The sequence below is a fragment of the Miscanthus floridulus genome, chromosome 7 (genome assembly GCF_019320115.1).
Source record: "Miscanthus floridulus cultivar M001 chromosome 7, ASM1932011v1, whole genome shotgun sequence".
NCBI lineage: Eukaryota > Viridiplantae > Streptophyta > Magnoliopsida > Poales > Poaceae > Miscanthus > Miscanthus floridulus.
The window spans coordinates 26,731,744-26,759,490 of NC_089586.1; the positions used below are offsets into that span (position 1 = coordinate 26,731,744).

At 46.0% G+C, this 27,747-nt stretch overlaps 5 protein-coding genes and 1 long non-coding RNA gene across 6 annotated transcripts; 3 read left to right on the forward strand and 3 right to left on the reverse strand.

Moving 5' to 3' along the window:
• Positions 1 to 409: 409 nt before the first annotated feature.
• Positions 410 to 3,728, forward strand: LOC136462903 (single-stranded DNA-binding protein WHY2, mitochondrial-like). Its single transcript, XM_066461951.1, has 8 exons — positions 410 to 538; positions 1,491 to 1,576; positions 1,668 to 1,765; positions 1,845 to 1,937; positions 2,063 to 2,157; positions 2,247 to 2,320; positions 2,699 to 2,787; positions 3,215 to 3,728. Exons 1-8 carry the CDS (start codon positions 501 to 503, stop codon positions 3,332 to 3,334), a joined length of 693 nt encoding a protein of 230 aa, XP_066318048.1. The 5' UTR covers positions 410 to 500; the 3' UTR covers positions 3,335 to 3,728.
• Positions 3,729 to 3,749: 21 nt separating this feature from the next.
• On the reverse strand, positions 3,750 to 7,139 carry LOC136462904 (probable arabinose 5-phosphate isomerase). The gene is made up of 3 exons (XM_066461952.1): positions 6,464 to 7,139; positions 5,044 to 5,267; positions 3,750 to 4,147 (listed from the first exon to the last, which is right to left on the reverse strand). Exons 1-3 carry the CDS (start codon positions 7,121 to 7,123, stop codon positions 3,991 to 3,993), a joined length of 1,041 nt encoding a protein of 346 aa, XP_066318049.1. The 5' UTR covers positions 7,124 to 7,139; the 3' UTR covers positions 3,750 to 3,990.
• Positions 7,140 to 7,778: 639 nt separating this feature from the next.
• LOC136462905 (uncharacterized) lies at positions 7,779 to 8,457 on the forward strand. The gene is made up of 4 exons (XR_010760841.1): positions 7,779 to 7,941; positions 8,032 to 8,061; positions 8,145 to 8,178; positions 8,282 to 8,457. It is a non-coding gene; the product is annotated as an uncharacterized lncRNA (long non-coding RNA).
• Positions 8,458 to 12,778: 4,321 nt separating this feature from the next.
• Positions 12,779 to 13,833, forward strand: LOC136465258 (leucine-rich repeat receptor-like kinase protein THICK TASSEL DWARF1). Its single transcript, XM_066464067.1, has 2 exons — positions 12,779 to 13,376; positions 13,423 to 13,833. Exons 1-2 carry the CDS (start codon positions 12,779 to 12,781, stop codon positions 13,782 to 13,784), a joined length of 960 nt encoding a protein of 319 aa, XP_066320164.1. The 3' UTR covers positions 13,785 to 13,833.
• Positions 13,834 to 14,178: 345 nt separating this feature from the next.
• On the reverse strand, positions 14,179 to 18,063 carry LOC136462906 (receptor kinase-like protein Xa21). The gene is made up of 2 exons (XM_066461954.1): positions 14,978 to 18,063; positions 14,179 to 14,789 (listed from the first exon to the last, which is right to left on the reverse strand). Exons 1-2 carry the CDS (start codon positions 18,015 to 18,017, stop codon positions 14,398 to 14,400), a joined length of 3,432 nt encoding a protein of 1,143 aa, XP_066318051.1. The 5' UTR covers positions 18,018 to 18,063; the 3' UTR covers positions 14,179 to 14,397.
• Positions 18,064 to 22,716: 4,653 nt separating this feature from the next.
• On the reverse strand, positions 22,717 to 27,747 carry LOC136462907 (T-complex protein 1 subunit eta-like). The gene is made up of 14 exons (XM_066461955.1): positions 27,613 to 27,747; positions 27,234 to 27,494; positions 26,316 to 26,441; positions 26,017 to 26,220; positions 25,302 to 25,471; positions 25,043 to 25,178; positions 24,836 to 24,952; positions 24,575 to 24,694; positions 24,389 to 24,487; positions 24,218 to 24,307; positions 23,892 to 23,973; positions 23,686 to 23,774; positions 23,525 to 23,599; positions 22,717 to 22,995 (listed from the first exon to the last, which is right to left on the reverse strand). Exons 1-14 carry the CDS (start codon positions 27,625 to 27,627, stop codon positions 22,897 to 22,899), a joined length of 1,683 nt encoding a protein of 560 aa, XP_066318052.1. The 5' UTR covers positions 27,628 to 27,747; the 3' UTR covers positions 22,717 to 22,896.

Below are 27,747 nucleotides of genomic sequence, written 5' to 3' on the forward strand. Positions count from 1 at the left end.
GGGGCGGGGCGCACGGCTGGCTGGGAGCGGCAACGGTGGTCGGGGCGGGGGACGGCGAGGACGAGCGGCGCCGACGGCGGGAGGTGTCGGGCGCGCAAGAGAGTGGGAGAGAAAGGAAGAGAGGAAAAGAAAGGAAGGAAGAGAGAGAAAACGGACCCACCTGTAAGGCCCGCTCGACGCTAGGATCTTTGGCGCCAAGCTCGGCGCCAAGATCTACGGCGCCAAGCTTGGTGCTAAGATCCACGGCGCCGAGCTGGCTGCCATGTCACCCCCGACTCTATTTTGATGCCGACGTGGCCCCCAATCTAGGCGCCAAACCCTTTGACGTCGAGACGTAGGGTCCAGATTTTGAAAATATACCTCCGGAGGCATATTTGTGAAAAACTTTTTAAAAAAAAGGGCTAAAAAAAATAAAAAATTCGGGAAACTCGCTCGCTCCCCCAGTCGTCGGCGCTCGCTCCGGTCGCCTCCGCCGCGGCGACCTTCCAGGCGACGAGACGATGCTGCGGCTCTCCCGCTTCCTCCCCTCCGCCTCCAGGTGAGCCGCGGCCCTCAACCCTAACTCTATGGCTCCCCACACCTCGCTTCCCGGAGCGGCGGCCGCCGCGGTGCCATTCGTCTATCCGTGTGTATAATTTCCGGGCGCGATGTTCGGCGCACTCGGAGCCATTCGGGTGGGTTTTCGACCGGGTGAGCCGGCGCGCGTACTGTACTGCTGTGCCTGCTGCTGTAGTCAGGGTGGCCCAGGGTTTTAGGGTTTATGCACAGGCGTGTCGTTCCTGTTGACCTCGCTTCCACAGACGATGTGTTTTCTGGTAGTTGCAGATTTCGCTGTAAAAGAGGATTCCCCCGTTTCCCTTGCGCGTGCAGATTGCACATTCCTGTGCGATTTTCTGCGGCGCTGAATGATCACAGGACTTTGCTGGCTGTCGTGAGTGAACATTACTTATTTCCCCCTTGTAGTGAGCGGAGTTATTGTTCAGTAATATTAGTAGTATCCAGTGTTCAGGATGTGATTGCCTGTGTCCCTAGTTTAAATCAATTTGCCTGAAGTGTAATGTGTCGATTAGTTGATGTGCCTAATGCCTTGAATGAAGAGTTAATCTTGTTAGGCAAAATGGCAAATCATTAAGATCAAACTTGCCGCTACGAAGAACTTATTTAGGATTGGACTTGACGCTGCTATGTAATTACGAGAATACAAGTCATGCTGAAAAATAGCTGTTTTATACACTGATGACCATTTCTGTTATTTTTCAGCTTTGATATGTTTGTGTAGCTCCCATTTTAGATTTTACACCCAATGTCCACTGTTCACTGCTCTATGATTAACGCCATGCAAAGGTCTTAGTTTTTATAAAATATCAGTGAACCTTTGAGATTTCATATTCAAGCCATTCTTTTTTCTGTGGTATTTTCTGCAGTTCAATCTATGTATCAATGAGTTAAATGGCTATTTTAAGTTATTAAAGCTTGTTTTCCTTTCACAGGAGGGGTTTTGATCTAAAAGAATCTCTTTGGAGTGGTTCATTGACATTCCAACAAGCTGTTTCAACTTCAGCAGCAAATCTTGATGGTGAATTCTTTGTTTCGTTCTTTTATTAAACAACCTTCCATGCTGAATGCTAACCTCAATATTGATGTTTGCTTAATCCCTTTATAAGCAGAGAACTTGTCTGGCAAAAAGTATGCAAGCTATACCGTGTTCAAGGGAAAGGCTGCACTTTCTATACATCCTATACTGCCAAGTTTCAGCAAATTAGAAGTATGTTTCCTTTTAGATTTGATTGTTTTTTGGCCATACATCGTTCTTCCTACACATCATAATTTCTCTGTTTTATTAGTCCGGAGGATCTCGAGTGAGCAGAAATGGATCAGTAATGTTGACCTTTTTTCCTGCTGTTGGACAAAGGAAGTATGACTATACAAAGAAACAGGTAGCCATTATTTCTTGTGCAGTTTAATTGCTCGTGAATATAATATTCTGAATATAAGACCTATTAGTATTTTTTGCCAACCACATGTGCCTTGATTTTATAATTGTGGAATATCTGTTATGTAGCTCTTTGCCCTGTCACCTACTGAAGTTGGAAGCTTGATAAGTCTTGGGCCTGCTGAATCCTGTGAATTTTTCCATGACCCATCCATGAAATCAAGGTTTGTGGCGGTACTGCATGAGCACAAAAGATCAGACAGAACTTATGTTTGCGTATATCATTCTAACTCCACTCTTTTTGTGCATCAAGTAATGAAGGAATGGTGAAAAAATCGCTGTCGATCACTCCACTTGGCAGTGACAGTGGATACTTTGTTAATATAAGTAAGTGGCTGTCCTATTTCATTTTGGGTTCAACTGCCTGTTTTTGTGATTGTTAGGTATTTGATCTACCAAATATTGAGCACTGCTGCTAGCCTAAAAACTTTATCAGAAAGGACATATGAGAATCTTGTGAATACTGTTGAGGCATTGCCCATTGATCAGATAGTCTCTTGTATTAAGTTTGAGCTTTTGCCACTGTCAAAGCAGCTTCCTGAAATGAAAAAGGGAATGCTTCAAGCTATAGCTAGTTAGCACTTACCATTATAGTGTGACATCAATGTCCTTTTATCTGATATGTTCCGTTGTACCTGGTTTAAACTTTCTTTTTCTACTGATTGGTTCTCCTCGGAAATGCACCAATTTTCTTTTCTTTTGCAGCTGTTGTGAACAGTGTAGAGAAGACTAATGATCGCCTTTCAGTCCCTGTCACAAAAGCTGAGTTTTCTGTGATGCGCACAGCTCTGAGTGTAAGTTTCACTGTTTCCATTTGTTATCTACCAATGTTACCAGAACCATAAAAATATATATCAGCATTGCCATGAAGTTCATCCGTGTCATTGTTTTCAGGCATATGGAACTTTCAATGCTACTGAGCTTTACGTTGTTGAAAATGATTGGTGTGTGCCTATGAGTCATGAATGCCTCGACACTTGCACATAACCATTATTGTTCATTAAGGCCCCGTTCGTTTTATCAGGAATGAGTGCCAGGAAGAGTTCCCCTCCAGGATTGCTATTTAATTTGTATAAGCTTTCAGTAGCCGGAATAATTCCTGGTGTGGTTTTGCCTTAACCGAGCGAGGCCTAATTGAATTGCTTACTTTCTAGTAGGAGTATATATTGATAGTGCTCTATTTATTACTTTCTGACTGCCTGGCCTTTTGTATTCATGCAGTTTGCATTGCCGCACATCATGGGTTGGGATCAGGCTTTAACCAATCACCATCCAGCTCCTCCAGCTATCGGCAAGCCCAGGGTAGAGCGTCCACACCTGGGTTCTGAATGGGAAAGGTGAAGCTTCCTTGTAGCGGCTAGATGATGGAGGCTTTTGGGCATCAGTAGACGTTGCTGCTGCGAAGTATGGAGCATTGGTGTGCTTGAACAATGTCTTAGGACACTGTCTGCCGTTTGCATTAGATTCCTGGAACTTAAAGACTTAAGGCCAGATGAAGCACGATGAACCATTGTGTTTGTTCAGTGCATGTATAACTCTACCACGCCTACTAAACGCATATTTCTAGTCGAGTTAGCTGTTTTATTTTACGCGTGATTGTGAACTATGTCTGTGCTTGGTACGCATCAACTGAGCTTGATGCTATGTCATCTAGAAAAGATGGACGTTGTGTCGTTGTCTGTATGCATTTGAACATGTTTAAGTCAGTCTAAGTACGTGAGCTCAGTCTGCCACACCCGGATGCATTAAGAGAAAATTTTAAATTAAGTACAAAACACAAGCATTATTAAACAGCCAACTGCAAAACAGCAGTGTACCATATTCCTCTTATCCAACACTATACATAAGGGTACACTGAAGAGTCTAGGCTCCACATAAATACTCTAGCGATAAAACGTCTCTGGTATGTACTGGGCGGCAAGGATATCTGCAATTAGAACCCGGTAAGCTGGCGCATAAGCTTACAATCCAGCAGAAGGTGATGATGCCACAGAAGTCTACAATCCGGCAGAGACCAATCCATGCAATGTGATGATCCCACACACGATGTTGTTCTCGTTGACAACAGGCAAGAACTGTACAGGTGAAGGTGGTGACTCCATCTTCTCCATGGCTTCAACTGCCATTGCCTCCGCAGTGATTGTTCTTGGATTCCTGTTAGATAGTGCAGGGAAGTTAGACAAGACTCGCATCTGGCTTATACTAGGAACAGGTTCCACTAACACAATGAAAGATATGACGCCACAAATATATGGAACTGAGCATTATCTACACAAAACAATTGGATATTGAATACCAAAGGCATTTATTTTCATTGAATGTCACAATGAACAGACGAATATGCAGCCTGGTATATCGACTTGAAAGATCAGAAAAGCAGGAGAGATGTTCCGAATCCAGTTTGATAATGAGACAGAATTTTCTTTCTTTGATAGTGTATCTTACATCAAAGCTTGAACACACAAACAAAGTTCATATGAGAAATTAACAGAACCGAGCAATGAAAACCAACTCTTGAAAAAACAAAACGGAGGTAGCAAGAAAACTACTTATTCTCACTCAAAACTGTTTATCACAGTATTGTATATTGAAGTATATTGCTGCTGACAAAACAAATGTTTATTCTCAATAAAACACAATGTAGCTATATACATATACAGTTCTGCAAAAACAATGAACCCCAGAGCTATATAATGCATAATAAACATTTAGCATATTATATTGAATTTCATTTATTAGCATGATGTATCGAGGATAGGCAACTCGGCTATTTTAGGGAGACAGAGAGACTTGTGTTTTTCATAGTACAGCTACTACTGCAATCTGTAAAGGTTAATACATGCGGATTTATATGGTTTATAAAACAACAACACTTCAGAAATTGGATGTAAACAATAGATGGAAAGAACAAAAAAGTACTGCTTGTACTTTGCCATTTCCAAATTCCAGATGTACTGAAAAGATCTCAGTATCCTACAAATACCGCTGTACTTATGAGAGAAGGAATTCATACAGGCCAGGTAATATATAGCAAGTTAATGTTGACAAACCTGTTGCACATCTCTCCAACTGTGAGACTAAAGATAGCTGGTCCGCTTGCCTTCAGTGTCCGCCGGAGATCACCATCAGTGAAGGTCCCAATCAAATGATGCTCTTCATCAACCACAAGCAGACAACCACAACCTTTACTGGTGAGCTCGGTGAGTTGCTCCATTATCATATCTCCCTCCTTGCACAGAGGAAGTTCATTCTGTTTCTTCATAACATCCTTAACCTGCAAGGTATTTGTGTAAGAACAAAGAGTCTAAAAGACACACCTCACCTATAGAAACAAGAAAATGACACACATGCTGATGCTGGATCAATAACAACACCCACAGAAATCAGATAACTGGGACAACAAGATCTAAGCTTGTTTTCATTTTCAGTAACTACTTTGCATATGAACAAGGCTAAGGCTTCATTCAAATATGTCATGTCATGAACAGCTGGCCTTACACATCACCCAGAGCTACGTAGATTCTTAATAACTGCCACTATTAGACATTCGATAATACACACAAATGGTTAGGAACTTTTTTTGTTTTGTTTTTCTTGCAACAGAGAAAAAAAGGCAAAAAATGGCATGTGCATATAAAAAGGACCGCGGCAGGTAACCATAAACAGAAAAAATATGTTGGTTGGATGGTGACAAAATTATCCAATCATAAAGCGCGTTTCACCAGGGCTATTTATTGGACCAATCCTACCGACACTGACACGCAACGACACCGACACACAACGGTAAAGGAATCCTAGTAGTAATAAGCATCTGGGATCTTATGTCTCCCAACCAGGTGGCAGCACAAGATATTGCACATGCTGATTTAACAACAACAGCCCAACAGAAATCAGATGGTTGAAGAGACAAGATCTACTCTTGTTTTAGAATTCAGTAACTACTTTGCAGATGAACAAAACAAAACATTCATTCAAATGTGACAAGTTATGCACACCCGTGACCGATTCATCATCCTCTGCTATGACATTTGTAGATAGCGGCCACAATTAAACAATCAACAATGCACACAAATGATGAGGCACTTTGTTGTATTTTTCTTCTTTGCTTTGAGAGCTTGTTGTATCCTTCTTGAGACAATGAAAAGACTGCGAAAACGACAAGTAATAAGATCTCCTCCATATGCACAAAAAAGAACATGATAGGTAGCCACAAACAGAAACAAAATGTCGGTTGGATAGCGACAAGACTATCGAATCATAATGAGCGTTTAACCAAGGCAATTTTGAACCGATCCCACCGCCACCGACACGCAACGGTGAAGGAATCCTAGCAGTGATAAAGCGTCTGGGTGTCTGGGATCTGATGTCTCACACCGGGTGTCGGCACAAGGTAATTGAGCGTTTCTAAAAAAACAACTAACTGTAATGCCAGCAGCCTGTTTATGTTAGGGTTAGAGGTGATTGATTCACCTTGAAGATGAGGGTCTTGCCGATCTTGCCAGCGGGATGGTTGGAGGCGTACTGGTCCCTGGAGAGTCGCCTTGCCTCCATGATGGCGGCGATGACGGTGTCCCCAAACACCATCTGGATGGCGGTGGAGGTGACGGGCGCGAGACCGAAGGGGCAGACCTCCCCCTGCAGCGGCAGGTGGACGTTGAGGTCGCAGGCCCCGGCGAGCGGGCAGTCCGCCCCCGAGGCCGCGGAGGTGAGCGAGATGAGGTAGGCGCCCTTGGCGCGCGCGCAGGGCGCGAGCGCGAGCAGCTCGTCGGAGGCGCCGGACTTGGAGAGGAGCACGAGGACGTCCCCGGGGAAGAGCGCGCCGATGTCGCCGTGCAGCGCGTCGACGGGGGCGAGGAACCCTGCCCGCGCGAAGCCCAGCGACGCCAGCGTCTGCGCGATCTTGCGCGCCACGATGCCCGACTTGCCGACGCCCGTGAAGAAGACGGCGCCCGGCGCGTCCAGCAGCGCCTGCGCGAACGCCGCCGCCTGCGACATGTCGAGGCGGTCGAAGAAGTGGTCCAGGTGCCGGCGCTGCGCGGAGAAGAGCGGCGCCAGGTCCGACGCCGACACCGTGGCGCGCCCCTGCGGGGGGGCGCATTCCGCCGGGGCCGGCACCGGGAGGGAGCCCATGGGCGGCGAGGGCGCGGGGTGCGCGGGGCGTTCGAGGAAATGCCGCGGTGAGAGGGCGGGTCGCGGTCGGGGTTCGTTCCTTGCTATCTGGGGAGACGCGGGCACGCAGGCCAAACGGGGGAGGGGAGGAGGGAGCACGAGCACGAGGCGTGCGAGTGCGACGCAGCAACGGAAACAGGGAATGCCGGATGTGTGAGGCTGCTCGGTCATTATTTGGTGATGATGATTGATGTGTCATGTTTCTTGTACTTTTACGAACTATAAAGAGGGAGTAAATTTAAAATTCTACGAGGATAAATGGATAATTGGGAGTTTGGCTTTTAGATATACATTTTTAAAAACAATATATCTATTTTCCCACAAGGATCCTGTTTGGGGATTGAGGTACACCTATACTACTTTTAAATATGATGGAATACACTATGGGTCTTTATTTTTTCCTACATTCTCATTTACCTTTATAAACTCCTGAAATGATCATATAGGGCGTGTTTGGTTGTCCGCATAAGGGCAAACTAGGCTCCCGGGATGCAGCCTGCTCATGTTTGGTTCCCTGGCCACCCTCCCGAGCCAGGCTCCGCTCGTGCAAAAGTCTCCTCCTGGCCGGGCTCACGAGGAACGCCCAAATCGGCCGTTTTTCTTCAGCCTGGCTCGCTCCGTCCTCCCGCGAGCTCGCGCGCCTGGCGATTCCGTGCGCGGGGAGATGGCGCGAAGATCCTAAGGTTACCTCCCCCGTTCCCGCCATTCACCGCCTCTATATCTTCCCTCCCGCCGCCTCCCTCTCTTCTTCTTCTTGTCGCTCCCCGTCTGCGCCGCCGGTAAGCTCCACCTCCTCTTCCTCCTCCCCCCGGTGTTCTTGATGGATTCGTGGCCTCCTAATGCCTACCCTCTCTCTCGATTTGTTGCAGGTGCCGTGGATTTGCGTCCTCTCGAAGCAAGTGAGTTTTTCCCCTTCTCTTTCTCCATTTTTTCTGTGCGATTTGAAACCCTAGGTCACCATTGATTGTTGATCTCGCTGCAGGCACACCAGATCTGATTTCTTGGCTGTTATTGCGGTATGGATCCTTGTTCTTAGGTCTCATTTTTTTCTTGTTTTTTCCAAGTAAAAATCCTATTTTCTGTATGCTAATCCTCTTTTCTTTGCTTGTGTGCTTGCAGATCTGAGCTCTCTCACCTGCTGGGTTGGGCTTTTGCTGGTGCTGCTGCTTGTTGACGTGGGTATTTTGTATTTCTACTCCCCCTCTCGTCTCCCCCCTAATCTGTACCGTGCGATAGTGAGTCCTGCGTTCTTGGATTTGGATGCATGTCCTACTTTGTGAGATTATGAGCAAGTATATGAAGTTGCCATTTTGTCTGAGCTATTGTCCAAGTCTGTGATGATTCTTTTTGTCCTGAGCTATTGCCTTAGTCTATGATGATGCCTTTTTCTGAGCTATTGCCCTAGTCTGTGATGATGAAAGTCTTATTTTTAACATGTTCTAGTATATGATGAATCCTTTTTCTGAGCTTTTGTCCAAGTCCATGATGATGACATTGTCATTCTGAGCATTTGTCCTTAAATTCCATTCATTTTTTCTAGATGGACTTGGAAGAGAAGAGACACATTATTTTTGCTCGTGCTGCTTGCTACACTTAGAATGCTTCAGAGTCAGCGGCCTCAGATCAGTTATGGTCCAATGAGCATTAGGGATGAGGAGCGCCAAAGAAACTTGAACTTAATTTACAACTACAATGATATAGAGTGTGTGAACATGCTTAGAATGAGAAGGGCACCCTTTTTCCTGTGATTCTTCACTTGATCTGAGACTTTGGGCAATAGCAATGATGTTTTTTTCTATGATTCTTCACTTGATCTGAGACTTTGGGCAATAGCAATGATGTTTTTTTCTGTGATACTACACTTGATCTGAGACTTTGGGCATGTGCAATGATGATAAATTTTCTGTGATACTACATTTATACTGAGGCTTTAGGCATGTGCAATGATGATAAATTTTCTGTGATACTACACTTATGCTGAGGCTTTGGACATGTATCCCGGGAGCCTGGTTTGCCCTTATGCAATGATGGTGGCCTGTCCCTGTGCAGTGGTGGCATCTTTTGTGCATACCTAACTACAGCTGGTGGATGTGTAGTGGGTTGACCTTCTCTTTTGTGCAGTTGATCTGATCCTGCATAGCTTACTTACTAACACTAACATATAGTTAGTGTCTTAGATAACCCTGCACCTACAACCTAGATCAACCTAGTGGTGGCAATCTGACCATGAGTCCATTGCCAATGATGTGAACCTTGTGGTTCTGAACTTGATATGGGCACCAGCCTATGCCTGTGATTTGCACAATTTTATTCTGAGCACTTGCCTTATTGCCTGTGATGTTTGTTTTCTTATATCTGAACACATGTCCATTGCCTGTGATGCTTTATGACTGAACTGAGCACTTGTCCATTGCCTGTGATGTTTTTGGATTGATCTGAGCATATATTCATTGCCTGTGATGTTTTTTGATTGATCTGAGCACATGCCCATTGCCTGTGATGTTATTTTGATTAATCTGAGCACATGTCCATTGCCTGTGATGTTTTTTTGATTGATCTGAGAACATGTTCAGCTATGGCTTAGTATGTTGTTCATGTTGGGAAGGAGCCTGGGGTCTACTCCAGCTGGGCCGAAGCACATGCTCAAGTAGTTGGTTTTAAGGGAAACTGCTACAAAAAATACGAAACAAGAAATGAAGCTTCGCTAGCTTTCTATGGTGATCAACCTCAAAATCCACCTCCCCTCCAACCTGTCAGTGCACCTCTACTAGAAAATGATGGAAATGACAACTTTCGCTTGTGCCACAGTTCATTTATACTTGTAATAGCAGTAGTTATTGTCTTGCTAGTAGGTTTTTTCATTTGGAAATTGATGTAATATATGATGTCAACTAGTGGGTGGTAATGTTACCACTACATGCAAGAGGTGACTAGAACTTGTTGTATGCAGCCAACCAAACAATGATCCATGCATGGGCTTTTTAAATCTGCAAACACATGCATGCAACCAAACACTGTCTCAGCCCAGCCTGGTTCCACAGATGCATGCAACCAAACAACCCTTGTTGCATGCATCTGGCCTGGGCAAATGCAGCCTGGCTGCCTGAAGCTAGCCTGGCTGGGCTGGGAAGGGTACCAAACACGCCCATAGCTTCTTCAGCGACAACCTAAATGTTTTATTTTGTACACCATAAAAATTAGCTTCACCCAGCAACCCAGCCCTAATAAGACATCATTTTTTATTTCAAAAATAACTTGTTTGGGAAAAGTTTGAGGTGTCGCCAGTTCGCTTGAATTTATGAGTCTGCCTTATCAGCCATGGTATAGTGTTTTTCTCTCCCATCAAATCAGTTTCAGTCGCAACTTTGGATTTTTACTGACTAGTACATTGTAAAATATTGATCGTTTTTAGCTTTGTTCTCCTACGGCTTGTACTAATCTTATATTTAAAAAAATGCACTGAAATCTGTAAACATTAAGGGTCTGTTAGGCTGGTATTAAAGTCGGCTGAACAATTTTATTGTAAGAGAAAAATACTATAGACTCTAGTTCGGTTCGAGCCATCGTTAGATATGGCTTGATATCACAATTGTCTTGGACTAGAGGGCGGGCCGGGACTGGAGCAATGATGCAGCGCTAGACGCAGACGCCTGACTAACGTGTGGTGATGAGCGAGCGAGCCAACGGTGCGGGACATGAGAGGGAGAGGCACTCGCTCGCTCGTTGCACTCATCATGCATGCTGATCTGCTGACTGCTGTTTCTAGTGCGGAATGGGCTTGCTTTCCAGTGAGGACGTACGTCAACGAGACAAACACAGGTTGCCTGGGCGCCGCATGCAGACAATACTAGTTTATTAGGTGGATCCCAGCGACAGCAAGCACGGCGTTGGACCTTGGTGCTTCTGCACCGGCCGCCGAGCGCTCAACTTGCACTGGATCATTGGATGGATGCGTGCACGCCGGATCTGAGCTGCCGCGTTGGTTGCCGTTCCAATTCAAGTCGATCTGTGTGCGCGGTGCGGTGCGCCTGCAGTTCCAAGCCCAGTGGACGTGGAGCTCCTCGTGATCAGACTGGTGATGACGCACTTGCCGATGGACCACGACGGACAGAGGAGGACGAACCAGCAGGCAACCAGGAGCGGAAACTGCCGGGCCAGAAGCATCCAGGGAAGTGGTCACTCCCTCCGTGCTGCACCGCCTGCATGGGACTGGGAGGAAAGTTCCTACGGGCTTCTGCTTCTGCCTTGCCGGTTGCCGCGCCGGACGTGAATACGTGACGCTGGACTCTGACGTGCACCATGGGCCAAAAATGCATTCATGCAGTCCAAATTTGACTGTTTTAGAAGAAAACAGGAGTCCAACAGATGCTCTATCTTGTAGTCTAAAATAGCATGCTGTCCATTCCGCATATTTCGCTCGCTACAGAAAGCAAGCCAGGGGCGCTCGCCATCACCTCCCTGCGTCATAGATGCAACGGACATGAATGCAACATAGATTAACTGTGAATGCATTCATGCAATGCATTTCGTGTTGGTTGCGTATTATGTTTTTTTGTTGCAAAACATTTACAAAACATATTTACATATCAATTAGAATGTTTCGAGGATTTTTCAATTTTTTGGGATATTTTTTTTCATTTTCCTAGAGCTAATCCATTTTTTAAGAATCTAGTAATATTTTCATGAGCTCTAAATATTTTATTTGAATTTCTCATATCTCAATCTATCTCTATATTTTTTTGAAAATTTTAAATCTTAGAGTCATTTCTAGGGTTTAGAAACCTTGTCAAATATTTATCGATTTTTATATTTAAAAGATACAAAATCACCTTCAAAGCCACTCCAAACTAGGATAGTGAGGTAACTTGAACGATTTTATATAGCTCGAGGAGAAAAACTAGACTACAACAATAATTCAGAAAGATAAAATATATATATATTTTAGAATTACACAGTACAACGTAGACATCCACAATACGCACGCACACTCACCATATGAACACACGTACGCTAACCTCTACCCCTATGAGCACGTCCGAAGGACTGAGCTGACATATCTCGAAATTCACAAAATCACTACAGACGCCTCGCGGTCGACGGGACATCGCCTATCACTCAAAGCATAGCTAAAATATAGTTTCCCATCAGCATTCAGCGATGCCGTCAGGGCCACCAGCGTTGATAGTCGTGTTCAAGCTGTTGAAGCGGGCCACTAGACTGAGGAAGCACTAGAAGCTGTAAGGCCCAGGGGAGGCCCATGTCTCGAATTCAAAAAATAAAAACGTGATTAGTTTGAAACTCGATCCGGATCTGGCAACATAACCAGGGAGTTAGGCTGTTTCAAGGTGGAAGTGAATGGAGTTGTTGGGCTTGGCCTGTTAGGCGTAGGGGCTCGGCCCATGGCTGTTGGAGGCGGCATCCATATAAGCCGTTGTATTCTGTTTGGAATGGGGCTATGTCTGAAATGAAAAGAACAACTCCCTAACAGAATACTCTGTCGTTGTAGCGTTCACGCCGTGTCAAGACAAGGACGCTGCTTGCCTCGTGCCGACCGCCAGCGCCATGGTGGTGACTATGTGCCTCGGACTAAGGTTGGGGCGCAGGGCGTGGCGGGAGATGGCGAAGCGGCAGCGGCCTTCGGCGTGGAAGATGACATGGTTCCAGAGCCTGGACTTAGAAATGGACGACGTCCTCGGGTGCCTCAGGGAGGAGAACATCATCGGCAGAGGAGGTGCCGGCACTGTGTACCGCTGCGTGACGCGGGTCGGCGCGGAGGTGGCGGTCAAGCGCCTCCCGGGCCTCGGCCGCCGCGACCACGGCTTCCGCGCCGAGGTGACCACGCTCGGCGGCATCCGGCACCGCAACGTCGTGCGGCTGCTCGGCTTCGCGTCCAGCGCGGAGGCCAACCGGCTCCTGTACGAGTACATGCCGATGGGGTCTCTGGGCGCGGTCCTGCACGGCGACAGCGGCGGGCTCCTCCTGGGCTGGGCGCGCACGCTGTGCAACCTGCACCACGAGTGCTCGCCGAGGATCCTGCACCGCGACGTCAAGTGCAACAACATCCTGCTGGGCTCGGCGATGGAGGCGCACGTCGCTGACTTCGGCCTCGCCAAGGTCCTCGGCCGCGGCGCGTCCTGCTCCGACGGAACGAGAGCGGTGGCGGCGGAGGAGTCCGTGTCGGTCGTCGCCGGCACGTACGGATACATCGCTCCTGGTAAGAACGAAGAACGTGGCGTACACGCTCGAAGTGGTGCGTGAAGAGTACGCGTACACGCTGCGGGTGGACGAGAAGACGGACGTGTACAGCTTCGGCGTGGTGCTGCTGGAGCTCGTCACGGGGCGCCGCCCGCTCGGCGACTTCGGCGACGAGATCGACCTCGTCCACTGGGCGCGGAGCGTCGTGCCGAGACCCACGGACACGGCAGCAATCCTGGCCGTGGCTGACCCCCGGCTGCCGCTAGAGCCCACCGGCCTGATCGCTGGACTCTTCAGGGTGGGCATATCCTGCGTCCGCGAGAGCAGCCACGCACGGCCCACCATGCGTGAGGTCGTGCACGTCCTCTCCAGCTTCGTTGTACCACCGGCGGACCTGGCCTGCTCGACTTCTGCTCTTCCCCTGTAACTAACGGCACCACCAAGTTTATCAGGCAAGCAACCTTAGAGCAATTGACGCCACTAGCAGTGTGTGCCCGATGATGAATCCTGTAAGAGCCAGGAAGGATGATCGATCACAGTCAGTACTTCTTCTGAATGCGGCGACCATCCGGCATCTCACTTTCAGTTGGGCTTGAAGCTTGCACCGAACATCATACTCTGGCAGTGCTGATGCCCTTGGGCGGCAGGGCGAGCTGGGCGCGGTGGCACAACCACACCCAGTCACGACATTTATTAAAAAAAACAAATTATGTGCACAAGATTTTGTGAATAAAATTATGCACAATACTAGTGAAACAAAATTGTGCGCACAAGATTTGTAATAAGAAAAAAATGCATACAAGATTTGTGAAAGAAAAAAATATGCACACAACTCTTTAGGGTATATGCCTTGTTAAGATCGGTATAATCAACACACAAGCGCTTTAGTTCAAACAAACAATAGAAAAGGAGCTACAAGTTTATTTGGAAGAATATTGGTGCTTCCTGAAAATAGTAGTAAAATAATATATCATGCAATCACACAAATCGATCTCATGCTCTAATGCACAAACCACCTAATGGATGCAGCAGGAGAATCTTCAGTGGGATGATGATGCTGCTTCACTACAGAGGAGCTTCTGAAACTTCTCTCTAATCGCTTGCAACTCTTTCAGAGCATCTCCAATTGACATACGATCCATGGGCATCTCCTCCGAACAGGAAATCCCTACTTGCAGAATCGAAGTGATGCAAGAAATTCTGAGCTTGGAGTTTGAAGTGGCTGGTTCGCCATCTTCTATCTCCATCCGAAGCTGTTGGTCCATGATAGTACTCACTGTGTCTGGTAGTGCCATTTGAACATACTTGCGGAGCCCCATGGCTTCACCAAATTCGTTGTCTGTCGGTCTTTTCCCGGTAAACATTTCCAGCAATAGTATGCCATAGCTGTAGACATCACCCTGGGTAGATACTTCATTGCCCAGTCCATACTCTGAAAAAAAACAAAATGAGATTTTCTTTTAATTTGATAAAGTAACATGTGTGTATTAAATTAGTTTCTTGTAATTCCACGGATATAAGATTTTCAAATTTCGTAAAAAGCTCAACACCAAGAAAGGCTTGAGCTTTGGTTGAAGCCAACATGGTGGAGTACATTTATACAGAGCAAATGAAAGGTACCTGGAGCTGCATATCCAATTGATCCTCTCATTGATGCCCATCCACTTGATGTACCTATATCTTGATGTAGAAACCTCGCAAGCCCAAAATCACCCACATGAGCAACCAAGGAACTGTCCAGGAGAACATTACTTGGTTTAAGATCACAGTGAATAATTGGCGTTGGCTTATGTTGGTGAAGGTAATCAAGTGAGGACGCCACATCAATTCCAACATTTAATCTTGCAGTCAGATCTAGTGCCTTTGGTTCACCATCTTCGATGATATGTTTGTGCAGCCATTGGTCCAAATTTCCATTCGGTAGAAACTCATACACGAGGGCCTTGAAGTCATGGCCCTTAAAATCAATGCTTGAACAGATAGTCAATATCTTTACAAGGTTCCGATGTCGAGCACATCTTAAAGTCTCGCATTCTGCAACAAAACTTTGAGATGCACCACGCTGCATGAGGTTGAGAACCTTAACAGCGATCACTCTTTGCTGGTCGTTGCTTCTCATTGTTCCTTTGTAAACTGACCCAAAGCTCCCAGCTCCTATGAGGTTCTCGGATGCAAAACCACTTGTTGCATTAGCCAATTCGGCATAAGAAACCCTCATATATTGCTCACTCAAGACCGACCTTTGAAGGTGTGCTTTTGTCTTCTGGCGGCTCCTTTGTCGGAGTGCAAACAATGCAAATACTAATGTGACACAAGCAAATGCACTGCATACGTAGACTGTTATGACAAGTTTTCGATGTGGTTTCTTGGTGGTCTGGGTGGGGCAAGGTGGCAATCCCAGTTGAGGGATACCACCACAAAGACCATCATTCCCAGTGATTAAGATCGCTGCTGCGTTGAGAAATACCCCATCACTTGGGACTCCACCTTGGAGTTTATTGAATGCGAGACTCAATATAGAAAGGCCAGTTAGTCTGGCAAGGGTCTCAGGAATGGTCCCCGACAAATTATTGTGAGAAAGATCAAGCCCTACAAGGCCCTTTAGATTTCCTAGTGACTGTGGAATTGTCCCCTGAAGGATGTTTCTAGACAAATTGAGAAATTCTAGGCTTTGACACTCACCAATGGAGGATGGAATCTCACCAGAAATCATATTATAAGACAAATCAAGTCCATTCAGATTCTCTAGTTTTCCAACTTCTGATGGCAAAGCCCCAGATAAGGAATTATGAGAAATGTTAATGAAACGCGACAAGGTTGATATGGAAAAGAGTTCTTTAGGTGTCGGACCAGAAAGATTGTTGTGAGAAAGATCCAATACTTCTAAAGGACAATGTCTGAGACTAGATGGTATAGGTCCACTTATAGCATTTGTACTGAGGAGAAGTTCAGTAAGTTGTGTAAGATTGCCAAGAGTCACTGGCATGGGTCCAGACAAGGCATTATTGTACAGAAATAATTCAGACAACTTATTGAGGTTGCCGAGGGAAGCCGGAATAGCACCTATGAGAATGTTATGAGGCATGTAAAATGTTTGCAAGTTGATGAGGTTACCGATTCCTTCTGTTATTGTTCCAGTTATATTGTTGTATGCCATGCTGAGATACTCCAGCTGTGTTGAGAGATTACCAATTGAAGCTGGCAGCACGCCATGGAGATTATTCTCGCTAACATCTAGTTCAACTAAGTTGCTACAATTGGTCAGACTAGCCACAAAGCTCCAATCAGCGTCGTTTGTTGCTTCAAACTGATTTACTCCAATTGACACTGCAGACAGGCTCCTTTGGTGAGCTCCTAAGCATTCTGGAATCGTTCCCGATAGGAAGTTTTCTAGTGTTTCAATATATTGAAGCATGGAGGCGTTGCAAAGGGATGACGGGAGCATGCCTTGAAATTCATTGTCTGATACAAGAAAATAGTTTAATTTCGGAAGGTTGTTTCCAATATTAGGTGGAAGAGTCCCATTCAAGTTGTTGTACTCTACATCTAGAACTTCGAGAGAGGAAAGATTATTGAACATCAAAGGGGGCAAAGGGCCTTCTAGTTCATTGTTCACTAGATCAAGTAAAGTGAGGGCATAGAGGTTGCCAAGCGCACCAGGTATGGAACCTGAAAGATTGTTTCTTGCGACAGAAAGGTGTTCAAGCATCTCAAGATTTCCTAATGATTCTGGGATCTGACCAACTAGACCATTTTGCTGAAGATCTAGGAATACTAGTGAAGAGAGGTTGCCTAACCAAGAAGGGAGGGTTCCTTGGAGTTTGTTTCCCCCCAATCCAAGTACATTAAGAGACGAGAGGTTTTGTAGTGGTGGTGGAATGCTTCCTTCAAAACTATTTTTGAAAGCATAAAGAGTCATCAACGCTGAGAGGTTTCCCAGTGAACTGGGGAACGTTCCTGAGAACTGATTTGCACCCAGGTTCAGCACGTTGAGGTTGGCAAGGCTGCCTATCTCTCTGGGGATTTCTCCTGTCATGTTGTTATATCTTAGGACTAGTTTTTTCAGGTTTACAAGGCTGGCAATGCTGGAAGGGATTCTTCCTGTAAGCCAATTTTTGCCAAGACTGAGTACCTGCAAGTTGCGCAAAGAGCCTAACTCACTGGGTACTCCCCCATGTAAATTGTTGTCGTCGAGGGAAATCTCTATCAGGTGGCTACAGTTTGAAAGTGACGGTGGAATCTGGCCAGAGAGGGAGTTGTAGGTAAGTTGTAGAGTTTCAAGGTCATGGATGTTACCGAGCTCTGGAGGCAAGATCCCTTGGAAGCCATTCGATGAAAGATTGAGTCGCCTCAAGAAAGTGAGGTTTCCCAGCGCAGGGGTGATGGTGCCAGTCAGGTTGAGCTCGGGGAGGTCCAGAGCCACCACATGGCCCCGGCGGTGTCCCCTCAAGCCGCACGCCACGCCGCGCCACCGGCACATGGGAATGGACATGTTGCCCCACGAAGCTAGGGCTCCCGATGGGTCACTCCTCACGAGTGACTTGAATGACATGAGCGCGAGCTGGTCGGAGTCGGCGATGTGGGGGGCGATTGCTCCATGAGCTGCCAGTGATGTCTGTGCCACGAATGTGGCAAGGAAAATGTGGAAGAAGGCGAGCATGCTCAAGAGAGGCTTGATGAGGAGCACCACTATGGTGATTGGATAATCTTTGCAGACAGCAAGCAGCCTTTATTAGATAGGCAACCCGGCCGTATAGACATGGTGCTTATATGGAGGCTACAGTTGCTACGAATCAACCGAAGAGGACGACGACTTCGTCGAAGCGTTGACACATTATAATTTCATCTCTTCCACATCCATGCTATTTTCTACGGCTGTCACGTACAAAGACCACTGTCAGGCATGTGTGCCTACGGAAAGACATACGGACGTCAAGTCCGCGTCTCCTCGGTCAGAACGAGCGTGCCCGCGGGGAGGGGAGCATTTCAACGTTCCCCAGACCATACGGCAAGGCACTGGCAGTTGTTTAGTACATTACATTACATCCGGTTTGTGTGTGTGTGAGCAGCTAGCGTGCATAATGCTGTATTATATATCACTGGTTAGAACTGCTAAACAGCTGGGTTAGCGATTAAACAAGCTGATAGCACCCATCGATGTTGGCGAAGCCCCAGTTTTGCACATGACATGAATCCAGAGAGATATTTTTAAGCTCCCCCCCTCCGGTTCCGGGGCAGTTAGCCGTTGTTTTCTTGCTGTAATGCTGCTGCTTCGTCCTTTATTTCACTGTTACGAGCGCTGACATGCTGCATAATCTCCCTCCCATTGCTCTCCAAACTGTCAACAGCACAACTAGCCAAGTGAGTACTATGAATACGAATGATCCACGAGCAGCATAAATCCTTTCCTTGTGCCCTCGGCGTCAGGAAAGAATTTACTGTTCCTCAAACAGAACCGAACCAATGGCCAATGCAAAGCAAATACTTCTTCCTGATCGATAAACACGTAGTACAAGTACAACCACAACTTTGGCGATGACCTCAAGATTCTGAATTTCCTTCCAATTGCAAGCCGACACCCCGGAAAGAGTCACACGGCAACAGGGCTCCTATTGTGGGCTGTCCCTTTCCTTTCCTGGCCTAGCTAATATATATCTCCATCGATTATTCATTCAACTGCTGTTTTTCTTTCTCTCCCGTGTTGCTTTCAGGTAGAGAGAGATTCGAGCAGAAGCATCATCCGTGATGTAGCACAAGGTTTCTTTTATAAGAGTAAAATAAAATGAAATACTAGTCCCACTTCCCAAACCAAAACCAAAAACAAAAACGGTAGTCAAGCTAGATGATCACATTGTGGCGTGGCGCCTGTGTTTGGAACCGAGACAGTTTGGCTTCCAAAAATTACACAGATCGTCTTCAGATGGATGGAATGACACCAGCACACATGTGAAAACTACTAGGAGTACTATTCTTGTAGTATTTCCCTACCCCATTTGGACTTTGTGTAGCCGGCCGGCAGTCGTCGGATAAGGAAATCAACCAATCTCCGATTCTCCATCCATCCTTCCTTGACCACTTGTTCATAGTCAGTCAACCCTGCTCGCATTGCGTATGGAAACTTGCTCGCTTTCACTTTCAGAGAGAGCTGTTCCAATTGTTTTCCTTCCTTTCGTCTGCACATTCTTGGTGGATTCATTCATGCGCTCTATCTAGCCTTTCCTACAGAGCTAAAACGGTCTGAAAAATGTGTGGCAGAGCCTCTCTGACAGGAGCGTCATTCAGAGTTTTGGTTTGTACATACAGTAAGTAGTACAGTGCAATTTCAGGGGAAACAACGGTCTGAAACTGAAACATGCCTGCCTCTGGTCCACACACACACACACACAGTTCACCCAACACGATTGGAGGCATAATTTTCTCTTGCCGTGCCAGTTCCCGTCCACGCTGGGCAAACATATCTGATGGGAGTATCTCCGGGGCATGGCAAGTCGCTGCGCGACTTGCCACTGCTTTCTTTCTTCCTTCCTTTCATTTTCAGCTTTTGCCATGGTGCGCAAAACGGTGGACTCGTCAATGCACGCGCGCGACTTGCCACTGCTTTCTTTCTTCCTTCCTTCCCTTGGTTCATTTTCAGCTTTTGCCTTGGTGCGCAAAACGGTGGACTCGTCAATGCACGCGCGCGACTTGCCACTGCTTTCTTTCTTCCTTCCTTCCCTTGTTCATTTTCAGCTTTTGCCTTGGTCGCAAAACGGTGGACTCGTCAATGCACGCTGCGCATATCTCCAATTCCATCACCCCGCGCACGATCCGGGTGCTCGTGCGAACAGCTGCCGCGCGGGAGCGTGTGCGAGCAGCCAACGCCGCCACCACCACGGAAGCGCGCGAGCACCTGCAGTCCTAGTACGCCGATGCGGAGAATGAAGGAGAGGGCGCTGATGTCCGTGGGCCTCCAACCCCGTCCCATGCTGCCCATGGAGGAGACTGAGGAGCACAAAAGAGCAGGCTGCGGCACCTGCTCCAACTCACGTCCAGGCCTGTGGAGCTCCCTGTTCATGCCTGTGGAGCTGGTGGCGTGCTGGCACCTCCGAGCGAGGCCGCGTCCTTCGGGCGCACCAACCTGCAGGCCGCGTCGAGACTGGCAAGCCGCGGGTGAGCACTCGTCCTCGCGTGCAGGCCGCCGCCGGCGAGCGCGGCCTCTCCGCCTCCCGTAGCCGGGCGCACTCTGCGGCGTCGACGGTCGAGAAGAAGAACGGCGCACGCGAACAGCAGGGCTGCCAGGACGCCTCCCACGCTGGGCCCCGCCGCCGCGTCGAAGAAGTCCGTGAGCCGCGCCGCTGCAGCGTGGCGCCGGGCCGCCGTCTATAGAGAGGACGCACACCTCTCCCGTGCTGGCGGCTGCCCGTGGGGGCCGGAGGCGGAGTGACGGCGCTGAATCGCTCATCCGCGGCGGCCTGCGTGCGAGCGATAGCGGGCTCGGTCGGAGGAGACGGGGACTTGACATCCGTATGCCTTCCCGTAGGCATACGTGCCTGACTGTGGACCTTGTACGTGGCAGCCATAGAAAATGACATGGATACAGGAGAGATGAAATTGTAATAGCAAATCTTCGAATAGGTAAATTATAATGGCGTTTGTCAGAACTCGAAGAATTGTAATAGCCTAATCAAAATAGAGGCCTCATCAAAATAACCCTTATATAAGTATAAAGCAAAAATATCCCGTACCAAGCAGGCCGGGATCGGGAAGGCGATGGGCGCTTAGCAGCCGGGGAACGGGAACGTGCCCACTTGGTTCCGATTCGCGGAACAGGAACATGGCGGGACGCCGTCCTGATAGACGATGGAACGTGACTCGCAACCACGAGCAGGAACGTCGGGTCCCAAATGAGGATGGAACGTGCGGGGAAGAACACACCTCAGGTGAAGTCAGGTCGCGTCGCTAGTTGCTCTCGCCGGCTGCCCGGAGCCCCGGACGCCGAGCCCGCGAATGGGGAACCCCGCACTCCCGCTCCGTAGCGCCGCAGCTTCTCGACGCCGCAGGAAGCGCCCGAGGCCGCCGTACGCCGCGGCATCCGATGACGTCACAGCCTCGCAATCTTGCTAGAGTGGCCGTGCGCTCGTCAGCTCGTGTGGTGCGTCGTGCGCGCTGCGCCATGCCCGTGCGTGGGTAGCGGCGGCCGGCAAAAACTAGAGCTAGCGATTGGCCTGGAGCCTGGACTGGAATGGGCTTCACAAAAAAAAAAAACACGAAAAAAAAACTGGATAAAAAGATGACATGGTGGGAGAGTTAAAGCATGTCAAGTTTGACGTGGACTATTTAATTGGTTGCCAAGGCGAGCTAAATTTTGCAAATGAATTTTTATATACTATCTATATGACGTGTGTATCATGTACATCGAGTCTTATTGCTGCTGTGAGTCTGTGACCCTGGTTTGAGTCATTCTTGGAGCTAAATTGTTTGATTTTACTGTCATTTGTTTGGTTCTTTATTGATTGAGGTATTAAATATTGATCGAACCAATACCTTTACTGTAGGTGAGCCATTTAATTGGTTGCGAAGGTGGGCTAAATTCTGCACTTCTGAGATGGGGAGGTTCTATTATTTGTATGTTGATTTTGACCTTCTAGTTGTTTTATCATACCATTGTTGCGTTGAAAAAATTAACCTTCCCTTAGCAACGCACAGGCAGGTGGTAGAGTAATTGGCACTGTTGCTAATGGCCTATAATAAGAAAACAAACACTAAAAAGGACATATTTTGATATCATAGGCTAATTGTTAACTAGCTAATTTTAGCTCAAATTAGCTTTAGTGCATCCAAACAAGATGGTTAATAGATGGGCTATCCAAACAAGATGGTTAATAGATGGACTAGTTAGCCGAGTCTCAAACAAGTTTTCAGCCTACTAGTTATCCAACCAGAGCTAATTTGACCTAATCTTTACCCAACTGGTAATAGCCATATGTATCAAATATGCCCTTAGTAGCAGAGAATTGGCGTCATTAGCACTGTAACACGCCAATTCCTGAAAAAATTGCTCTCGAGCCACTCATTGGTGTGAGCAAACAGCATCTCGGGTTACAAACGTACAAGCACCTGTTTAATGCTTTACGATTGAGCGCACGAGGATCACAAACGATCATTCCATTCTCACGATTTCGGCCCTAATCAGCTTACCCCATATCCGGCTTGTTCGGCTTTTTTTTTTAGCTGAAACAGTATTTTTCTCTCACAACATTTCGTTTTTCAGCCAATTTCATCAAGCCAAGTCTGGGCCAAACAAATTGTAACCAAAGGCTCAGGTCTCCCTACTACTATACCACAACAGGAAAGCTACAATGATAAACGCCTGGTGTATCTCTGAAACAAAAAGGCTGCTACTGCTCTTCCCAACCAAAAGCACACAATAATAAGTGCGTGTCCATAAACTCACATTACATGTGCAGTACGACACAACAGCACCGCGCAAAGAGGCAAAAAAAGAATCTGATCCACAAAGGTGATCAAAACATAATGTTACAGGATCAACGTGGCTCAGTTCATCGCCTGCGCATGCCCCTGCCACCACGTCCTCGCATTGCCCCTCCACCACGACCAGCCATTGCACCAGCTGCAGCCTCACCTTGTGCGCTCTCCGACTAGAGTATGCCACAATTTGAGGAAAGGAAATATGGCAATTAGTTCATGTGAAGAATCAATTGCTTTAAACAAAACAAATTGTTTGCAAGGAACATCCAAAATATCTAATAAGAACTTAGTGACCGTATAATTCAAAGTCACAAAGCCTTAGGAGAAATGCTATGGTCTTCATCAACCTATGGTTTGAACATGTGCAATTTAAAGTGGCAATGTGGAGTCCTTTGCCTCCTTGACAGTCAAACCAATCTCTAAAAATGCAAAAGAACAAAAAGAAAGAAAGAAATGTTCTTTCAAGTACCGAATCTACTACACTATTTCTATGATCATTTTTTGTTTAGTGATTCGGAACTTTAGAGGAGATAGATTGGATTAAATAGAACATAAGAGATGGCCTAACAATATATCATTATGGAGGGAAGAGGATTTGCCACAAGAAAATGAGTCTAAACTCCACTCATGAAACAAAAAAAAGAGTAAAGGCATTGTTTTTTACTATAATGGACCCTAGACATTTGCATGCCTCCTTACCTTTGGGTTTTTCACTGTTTCGTCAACACTAAGAATAAGGCAGGAAGCTTCGGTTGCAGCATTTATAGCATTGATCTGAACAAAAAAGTTCTCAAGACATCACCATGTGAACTTAAGATACATGGATACCCTCAAATGAATGAAACCAAATGTGAAATTACCTTTACAACAGCAGGTTCCCACACAAAGTTCGCAAAGGAATCAGCAATTCCACCAGTGTTTATGTCTACACCATAATTAGCACCTTCACCTGAACAAATTAGCCATGAATCACGCATCAGTAAAATAGATAGCTTTCTGCTTCACAACTGTACTATCATGAATAAAAGTGTAGACTAAGTTCAAAATAAAACTTAAGAAAACCAACCAGATGCGTGTTTCTGCCTGAGCTTATTGAGAACGTCAGTAGCGTCAAATCCAGCATTATCACAAAGTTGACGTGGAATAACCTGCAGGATGATTTTATTGAAAATGGCTAAATGAGTGGATACAACGTTGCACATATAAGACGTAACATGTAATAGTTGATCAACAATATAACCCTTTTTGACAGAACATTAAATACAACTTAAAACCAGCAGCAGCACATTTATTGTATCCTTAAGAAGTTAGTGGAAAGCTTTGAGTGCAGTGCATAAATAAAAGCACAATCCTGAATCCAGTAAGGAAAAGTATGGACCAGGAATATTGTACCTCGAGGGCTTTAGCAAACGAATTTACAAAGAACTGAGACTTCCCAGCAATTGTCCGCGCATGCTGCCTGAGATACTTGCTTATTTCCATCTACACAAAACATAAAAAATCAGCATAAAATTCTATGAACTGCTGAATCATTCATGTTGACATGTTGACCACCAGACATACATCAATAGCACCACCACCCGGCACAACTGTCGAGTTCTTAAGTGCTCTCCTCACAATCATGATGGCATCATGGAGACTCCGTTCAGCTTCCTCAATGAACTAGCACAGAATAAAAGAAATGTAAGGACATTCATAACATGTTGTTAAAAACAGATGATGGCTAACAGAAGTGTATCAATAGAAGACCTGGTCTGCACCACCACGGAGCACAATAGTTGCTGTCTGACCAGAAGGGCAGCCACTAAATATGTTGAACCTTTCATTGCCTACTTGCTTTTCCTCGAAGACCTCACAGGAACCAAGTACCTTTACAAAAGAAAAAAAAGAGAAAGAAATGAGCTTGCACTCAGCACCAGGTAGCTGACATTAACCCTAAATTTCCAGTCAACAATACATAAAAAAAGACAATTCAACAGATCACAAGCAAATAAAAAATGTCATGCTTACCTCATCGATGACATTATTTACAGAAGTTTGAACAGTTCCACCAGTTGCTGCAGCAACACGTTGCAAATCTTCTTCTGTAACACGACCGGCGCAGAAAATGTCTCGATCTGCGAAATACTGTATAGACCCAAATTATCTGAGATTGGCTGCAGAAGTACATTACAGAAGAGCAGAAGGTTATTTGGATAAATAAAAACATCAGGCTACCTGTGTTGCAAGATCACCAATAGCTAGCCGAGACAGAACTATCTTCGCTCCACTTTTCACACATTTATCCAGTTTGTCATAAATAATGTTCCATTCAGCATCAACAATTGATTGGTATTGCAGAGGGTCAGATAACCTACAGGTATGTTGGAAACATAGAGCCAGCATAAGCAAACATTGAAAAGCATAAACATAAGTAAAGAATGGAGCACACATTCTGTTCTGTAGCAGGTGGGGCTTGAGTAATCAGTATGGATACCTGATCTCTGCATTTTCCTTCTCAGATTTCAATTCTAGTTCAATGTTTAACAAAAGAATCTTCAGATTCAGGAACTTCTTTGGTTGTTGCTCAAATCCAGCATACGAAAATGTCTTCTTGAACGCAACACCATTCACCAGAAAAGAATCTCTCATGGTACCTCCAGGAACCTAAGATACATCAAAATATCAGGTGTTAATGTCTTATAGTGAAAAATCAAATGTATACTATATTACACGGCATTCCTAGTATGAAAATCCTATAATCGAAGGGAAAATAAAGCAATGAAAAGCATCAGAGCTATTAAAAATTAATGGCAATCGGTGCTGGGTTCATCATTAAATTTGTAACATATATCCTAGCATAGTTTTTTTCCCCTTAAATGAATTCCTTACATTCTGCATACTAAAAGCTTTGTTTTATGGATCAACCCTGGGAGCCTTGTGGAACAAAATCGATAACTAAACGGCTAGCTTATTTTCTTTAGGCAAAAATGGTTTATCTTATAGCTCCTGAATCCCAAGTATGTCCCTTCAACAGCTTAAAACATAAAGAATGGTACAACCCTTCTAGATGAAAATATTTGTTTACTTGATGCCCAGTAATCAATCCTTAATATCAGTTCCAAAGTCAAATCAAAATGATATCAAGAGCTAATATCTTAAAACTTTTCAACCCAGAACAACATCTTGGAAGTGAACATTGCAATAATTACCTTCTTAATCCCGATAAGATTAAGCCTGTCATCATTGCCAATGGCAAGGACAGCATCCACAACCATAGAAGCAAAGAATTCCTTTTCACCACCTATAAGTTTTGAAGAGAGTGTTGTAGCAGCACACTTGGCTAGCAATGTTTTCTTCTCTTCAAGGCTTTTTCCTTCAATGCTAACTGCCAGCTCTTTAACCCTTTGAATTGCCTGACAGAATTCATGTTAATGAATAATGAACTTCAGAAAATAGTTGCAGAGAATCAAAAGGTTGGCTGTTAAAAAAGAAGATGGTAGTTACAGACCATATTGCCTGCAGTTCTATAACTGCGAATTAGACTGTGGGGGTGCACCCCATCCTCAATATAAGGTTTTGCTTCCTTCAAGAATTCTGCAGCTAGAAGCACCACAGTAGTTGTCCCATCACCAACCTGAGTAAGAAATTTAAGGTTGAGCTTAACATGCATGTCCAAGTTCCATAGTCCAACAAACATAAATCCAGCAAAAAAAAACGGAAGCCAAAACTGCAAGTCAATTATACAGCATCATCGCTTTATAAAAGGAACACAGAACTAGAGGTAAACTCAATTGTTGTGATACATACAATTTGATGCTTGCAAATAAAAACTGCAAGAAAGATTAAAACAGAAAATAAGAAACTTCTGTGAATGTCAAATTCATTCGTTTAACGTAGGTTTGTACGACTCAAAGTGAAGCGACGAAGCTCTTAAAAGCCAGTGAAAAGAAAAGAAATGAAACAAATAATAAGAAAATAAAAAATACAACAAAAATGTCGTGGCACAAAATCTCAAAAGACACCATTGCATTGAGCCAAATGCCTGTAGATAACACTGGACATATCTTAGTCCCAACAGAAGAGATCAGTGGGTTGGCTAGCAATGGATTTGGCCTGTCATCATTCCCACTATTCAAATTGCAATTCCTTGGCTTATGCCTCAACCGCGCAGACCATCCATGACTAAACTATGAATTTATGAGCCATTCCACCAAAATCGTGTGCCTATCACACCTTAACAAACCGATCCTACTTCACTAAGATTAAATGTCACGAAATGGTTAAGGATTAATTGATAAGGGTTCTTATTTTCTTAACTGTCAGCCCACAGTGGCAACTGCCATAGCCAAAGTAATGCAAAATCTAATAGATCGCAATGAGGCAGATTTCCAGAGCTCCAGGTAAAGATTTGTATCTAGATGGATACCTCGGAGTCCTGTGACTTGGCGATGTCGACAAGGATCTTGGCGGCGGGGTGCACGATGTCGAGAAGGCGCATGATGGTGGCGCCGTCGTTGGAGATGGTGACTCCGCCCTTGTCGTCGTGGATGAGCTTGTCCATCCCCCGGGGCCCCAGCGTGGTCCGCACGGTGTCGCCCACCGCCGTGCACGCGTTGATGTTGCTCACCACCTGCGCGCGCCCCTGCGACGTGTCCGTGCCCTCCTTGAGCAGGATGATCTGCGGTTGCTGCGGAACACCAACGAAAGCGTCAGCACGGCCATCAGGATCAGCGAATCGGAGCTTGCGTGCGAGGGCGGAGGCGCCAGCTGATTGGGGCTTAGGGCTCCGTGGAGGCGGCGCTTACCATCATCGACGCCATGGTTGGGGGCTGGGCGGAGCTAGGGCTTCAAGTGTGAGAGAGGGGAAGAGATCTGAGAGGAGACGGGAGTAGGGTTTTGAGGTTTCGGCCGAGGTTTTTTAATGGAAATCCTGGCGTCCG